The 6387-nt window shown below is 35.6% G+C and overlaps 1 protein-coding gene across 1 annotated transcript; it reads right to left on the reverse strand.

Moving 5' to 3' along the window:
* Nucleotides 1–2794: 2794 nt before the first annotated feature.
* On the reverse strand, nucleotides 2795–4283 carry LOC110112165 (transcription factor MYBC1). Its single transcript, XM_020844275.2, has one exon. It carries the CDS (start codon nucleotides 4041–4043, stop codon nucleotides 3165–3167), a length of 879 nt encoding a protein of 292 aa, XP_020699934.1. The 5' UTR covers nucleotides 4044–4283; the 3' UTR covers nucleotides 2795–3164.
* Between the last annotated feature and the right edge of the window lie 2104 nt (nucleotides 4284–6387).

Raw genomic sequence — 6387 nt, forward strand, 5'->3', positions numbered from 1 at the left:
TTTTGATAGACTTATATTTGTGATTTATACTTTGAATTATACTATGAAATGCATATATTGCATCTATTTTATTGTTTTCCACTAATTTCACTTCTCATTTTTATGTTTTTATTGTATGATAGACTCTTACTGTTATTTATCTGCTATAATACTTAAATTCTCATTTACATAATTCTTCATCCTTAAGGCTTACGCCGCACACAGCCTCAAGGCTTACGCCTTGCCTCATGGACGAGAAACGCCTTAAGGCTTATTTACGCAATTTTAAACATTGGTTATAATCAAGCAATAACTATCAGCATCACTAAGAATCCCACGCATCATGACAGGACTAAACACGTTGAAATTGATAGATACTTCATCACAGAGAAGATGAATAGTGAGACAGTTAAATTGAAATACATCCCTACCAAGCAACAAATAGTAACATCCTCATCAACGCTCCACTTAAACCTAACTTTGAAGACCAAATTTGCAAGCTTGGATTATATGATATAAATTTCCAATTTGAGGGAGAGTGCTGAATATTTGAAAGTCAAAATTAAGGAATTTATTTTAGAAAAAAAATAGAAATCAAAGGAGAGATCGATTGTGATCTTCTCCTATGATTTTGGTTTTATTTTCGGAAAGCATTTTTAGGAATAAAAGAAGAGATTGATTGTGATCGTCTCCTACAATTCTATTTCTAATTTTTAGGAATGAATTATTCTTCTATGATTTTGTTTCCCAAATTTTAGGAAAAATTAAACTACTTAGTTATTTCCTTTATTAGACACCTTTTTAGAATATATATGTAGATGTAGTGCCTTTTTTAATAAGAAAAATAATCAATTAAGAAATTTTTCATAGCAAAAGAGAAGGACAAGAGTTCACTATTTAACATTAACTCAAACTAATGAGATTTATCCTAAAAGTTATGGAAAAGTTACCTCCGCCAATTTATGAATTTGATGATAGGAACAAATTTATTCAGATTTGGTGAGTTCAATGACTAGACTAAACATTAGAAAAAGTATGAGACTAAAATAGCACACCAAATAAATATAGCGAACATTTTAGACATTTACTCAAATCTTTAACAATACACTATGTATACTGGTACAAATTGCAAAGGCAAAGGAAAACACCAGCATTTCAGCATTCAGGGATCATAAGTGCAAAACTAAGAGTTAGTTTAGTTATAAAAGGGATTTAAAAAACAAACACCTAGCAAGGAAAATGCTAGTGTTCATAACTTAGTAGCGTCAAGAAGATGGCCTCCAAGGACTTCCATCATAATTAAATAAAATTTTAGCCAATCGTAACCACTAAAAACACACATTGTTAAGTTACAAATATATTATTATTTAGAATCGGAATTGATGTAGTACAGAATCAACATTGATATTCCTAAGAAAAGCTAATAATCATCTCATCATCTGAAACTATCATTCTTTCCATAGTCACTGTATCAAGAATTGACATGGCATGATTTATGCATAAAGGAGTTTTATGCTAGCAAAAACAAGCAACATTAAACTCGTGAATGTAACTTTACTAGTCATGGTAAGAACACAAAAAGGTAACACAACCAGTCTCAAAGAAGGAAAAATGGTAAATGAAAAGATTTAACAACAACGTGAAGCCTTTATACCAGTATGTGGGGTCGGTTACATGAATCATTTTTTTCCATTTTGTCCTATTAAGAGTTAAATTTTCATTTAAATCCAATAAAAAAAAATATCACTTCTAATATTTTCGAACCAAGTCTTTTTAGGTCTACCTCTACCTTTCTTAACATAAGTCAAATCTAATACATCTACTTTCCTAACTGGGTCATTTGAAGGCTGTCGTTTTATGCGACCAAACCATTTAAGATGACTCTCTCTAATCTTATCTTCCACTAGAGCTACTCCAATATTTTCACGTCTATGCTCATTTTGTATCCTGTCCCTAAGAGTAAAGCCACTAATCCACCTGAGCATCCTCATCTCAGCAACACTTACCTTCTCTTTTAATGGCCAACATTTTGCACTATAAAGCATTGCAGGTCATACCACCATCTTATAAAATTTTTTCTTATGTTTGAGGGGAACCTTTCTATCAAACAAGAAGCCCAATGCATTCCTCCACTTCAACCATCCAATTTGAATTCTACTAATAATATCCCCATCTATTTCACTGTCACTCTAAACAATAGACCCAATATATCGAAAATGTGTACTTTTATTAATGACTTGATCACCAAAAGTCACAATCCCCCCACTAGATCTATTATTACTAAAATTACACACCATATATTCAATTTTAGATATACTCAAACGAAAGCCTTTAGACTCTAAGGTTGACCTCCATAATTCACGTGTACCTTCAACTCCCTCTCTAGTCTTATCAGCAAGAAGAATATCATCAACAAGAAGCATACACCAAGATACAACCTCTTGCAAATGTCCAGTGAGAATATCCATGACTAAAGAAAAAAGATATGGGTTTAAGGTTGATCCTTGATGTAATCCAACTGAAATAGGAAAATAGTTGGTTAAACCACCTTGTGTTTGAACACAAGTAACAACTCCGACTTACATATCCTTAATGACTTGAATATAAGCATTATTAACACTTCTTTCCTAGAACTCTCCATAGCGGAACAAATTATGAAGGGTCGATAAGTATTAGAGCTTCAAAGTATATATTCCCAAACAACTGTATTCCCAATTTAAATACCGCCAAGATCAACATTTTCCTATTTGTACTCATCATCATAGAATATGCAAATGATTCCATTAACAGCTTGAAAGTAAGTAACACTCCTGAATACAACAAAGGAAGAAACAAGAAAGTCCATTAAGATTTTAAATGCAAGCAAAACAAAAAATCTGAAGTATATTTCCCACAATTGACACCTGTTGGAGAACAGCAAAGAACAGGGTAATTTAGGTATCCATATCACTCTACTGGTCTATACAAGAGGAACCCTCCCAGTAAATAAGGAATCGTAACAAATATTACAGTGGGCTGTAAGATCCAAGAATAGAAGTAGCAACAAACAGCTTAAAGCAGGAAGAGAGTGAGACCTCAAATCAGAAAATAGAACTACCAGAACATGGAAAGCAGGCTAATACGTAATAAAGATAACTTCAACCAATAATGTGAAGGATGATTCTGGGTAAATACTCATCTTATTCTCAATCTTCACTGCCAGAGGGAAAGAGAGTTAGAACTCTCCTCCTTGATCCTGAATCAATACCTTCTCCATAAGAATTTGGTGGAACAGCCAAGGGCGAGGAGTGCCGCATACCCAATCCAGAACCCCCCGTCATTGTCGGGAATCCATAATCATAGCCTACGCCGGTTGCCATTGGCGACCCAAAATGTTGTGTCTGGTGGTAGAACCGCTGTTGAGCCAAAGAAGCGGCAGCTGCTATATGTTGATGATGCTGAAGCAATGGGGGAGCCATAAACTGCATAAACGACTCTTGCCCAGTTCCGGAGGCGCCACGGGCCAGGAAGGGGTTGTGAATAGGGGTGCTGGCGAAGAGCTGCTCGGTGGCAGCATCAGCTGCCGACATCGGACAGGGAGGGCCGGCGGAGCTGAGTCCCTGCATCCGTTTAAGATAAAGGCGATACTTTTGTAAGTGACTGGCGACGTTCTCACGAGTGAGACCATCGACGCTCATAAGCTGCATTATGGTCTTGGGAACGGCGTTCTTGATCCCAAGATGGGCTACCGCGTCCACGAATCGCTTATGGAGCTGCGGCGTCCACACCAGTCTCGGTCGCTTCAACGTGCGTGCAAGCTCATTGCCGCCGGAGCCGCTGCCGGCGGGACTCGAGTGGTTCGGGGATTCGAAGTCCGGCACCCCAAGCAGCGCTTGCGCAGGGTGGTGGTTCGCCGCAGTATCATGGGCGTTAAGGCCAGGTGCCGCGCTAGGGTTTGGAGTTAGTATGTCGAAGGCGAGGGCGAGGTCGGGAGTGATTAGAGATTGGTAAAGTGGCATCAGTTCCTCGGGTCTCGGTAACTCCTCCCTCCTAGTGAGCCAGTTGGGCTCTTCTTCTTCTATCATCCTTCTATGTTCTCTCTCTCTCAACTCTGTTATAATTATGCTTATTTGGTGATACGGGCCTTCTCTTCTATGAACCAGATTTGGTTAAAGGTAAGATTTTTAACGAGGGGAAGGCTGCAGAGAGAAGAAAAGAAGAAGAGGAGAGGTAGAAGCAGGCTGGGGAGAGGAGTTTGAGGTGGATCTTCTCCTTTTGTTTCTGTTCACTTGCCGATGTTGTGGATTCTCTTTGCTTCTCATTCATTATACCTCCTCTCTCACTTATTCTCTCTATCTACAAATCTATTATTTTAGTAAAAATTAATGCTGTAATTAATTTTATCTTTAAGTAAGAGCGCCCTGTCACCCATTCCAGTAGACCTTGTTTATTAATGTAAATTTTTTTTTATTAAAAAAAATAAACCAATAAATAAATTCCAAATCCCTCCAAAAAGATCTATTATTTTCTATTAATACTTTAATGATGATTTCAATAGAATAGATAATACAAATTGAATATTTTTATTATAATTAAGACTATATATGACAAAAAAAATATTAAATCAAACAACAAAGAACACGTTATTAATAAATTTAATTTAAAGTTTATTGATTAAATCCTATTGATGCATTCTGGAATATTCGCGGCGATAGAGAAATATAAAGTTTAACGTCTTAGTTTTATATTAAGATTCAGCACATAATCAGATAAAAGAGAGGGTATAGCGTTCATAAGAGACACTAGAGTTTTTACATAGAGATCTCTAAAAAGTGTGAAAAATTACAGGGCCTGACCCAGTTTATTTTTTATTTCATCAAAAGAAGTATATACACACGCACACCACACACACAAATCTAATTAACTTTTAATTATCTATACATCATATTAAATAAAAAAATTGGATTACAAAAAATAATATCTCAAGTTGCTATGACATGGAAGATTTTGCTTCTACACTTTTCTACTATGAGCCCTTCCCTTTGCCTGAAATATCAAAAAGAACAAAGCATAACGGGTTTAATAGACTTTTTTTTTATTGACCCATAACAGAGATCAATATCCAATTAAAATATTAAATAATAATTAGTTAAAGGATAGTAACGATAACTAAAGTGTAAATAGAATATGAATTATCTGGGTTTCATTATATACATGATTTCAAAATTATCACTTTTACTTGCAAAAACACTTTAGAGATGCTTTTAGGTACATTACAGAACACTTTCTTTACTTACACTTGACTTTCTCCCTTCATCAATGCTATATAGAGATTCAACAATTTATAATATTTAGTTTATAATGTCATTTGTACTTGCGACGTTAGAATATTAACATTCGCAATGAAATGAATATAACACAAATCTCATGATGTTTGCTTATAGCTCTACTTCCACTTAAACAATGCTTGCGTAGGTTGGTGGTTCGCCGCAGTATCATGGGTGTTAAGGCCAGGTGTCGCACTAGGGTTTGGAGTTAGTAAGTCGAAGGCGAGGGCTAGGTCGGGAGTGATTAGAGATTGGGAAAGTGGCATTAGCTCCTCGGGGCTCGGTAACTCCTCCCTCCTAGTGAACCAGTTGGGCTCTTCTTCTTATATCATCCTTCTATGTTCTCCCTCTCTTTCTCTCTCTCTCTCTACTTTGTTATACTTATGCTTATTTGGTGATACGGGCCTTCCCTTCTAGGAATCAGATTTAGTATAAAGGTAAGATTTTTAATGAGGGGAAGGTTGCAGAGAGAAGAAAAGAAGAAGAGGAGAGAAAGAAGTAGGTGGGGAGAGGAGTTTGAGGTGGATCTTCTACTTTTGTTTTTGTTCACTTTGCTGATGTTGTGGATTCTCTTTGCTTCTCATTCATTATCTGATATCGCTCCTCTCTCGCTCACTCTCTCTATCTACAAATCTATTATATTTATTAAAAATTAATGTTGAAACTAATTTTATCTTAAGTAACATATGCGCTGTCACCCATCCCAGTAGACCTTTTTTATTAATGTAAAACTTTTTTATTACAAAAAAATAAACGAATAAATATATTTCAAACCCCTCCACTACAGGAAAACAGCTTATTTCCGACGGAATTTCCGGCGGAAATAAATTCGTCAGAAATTCCGACGGATTTTCCGACGCATTTCCGACGGACTATTTCCGACGGAATTTTTGAAGTTATTTCCGACGCATTTTTTGTTAGCTTTTCCGACGGACTTTCCGGCGGATTTCCGACGAAATTAAAAATTTTCTGTAAAATGATAATTCGTAATATTTAAAATTATTTATTTTGTTAAATAAAATATTGCTAAAATAAAATAAATTAAAAAGTTTAATAATTTAGTGTTAAATTAAATATAATTATTATTTTGATCTTAAAAAAA

The sequence above is a fragment of the Dendrobium catenatum genome, unplaced genomic scaffold (genome assembly GCF_001605985.2).
Source record: "Dendrobium catenatum unplaced genomic scaffold, ASM160598v2 original_scaffold_163275, whole genome shotgun sequence".
NCBI classification, from domain to species: domain Eukaryota; kingdom Viridiplantae; phylum Streptophyta; class Magnoliopsida; order Asparagales; family Orchidaceae; genus Dendrobium; species Dendrobium catenatum.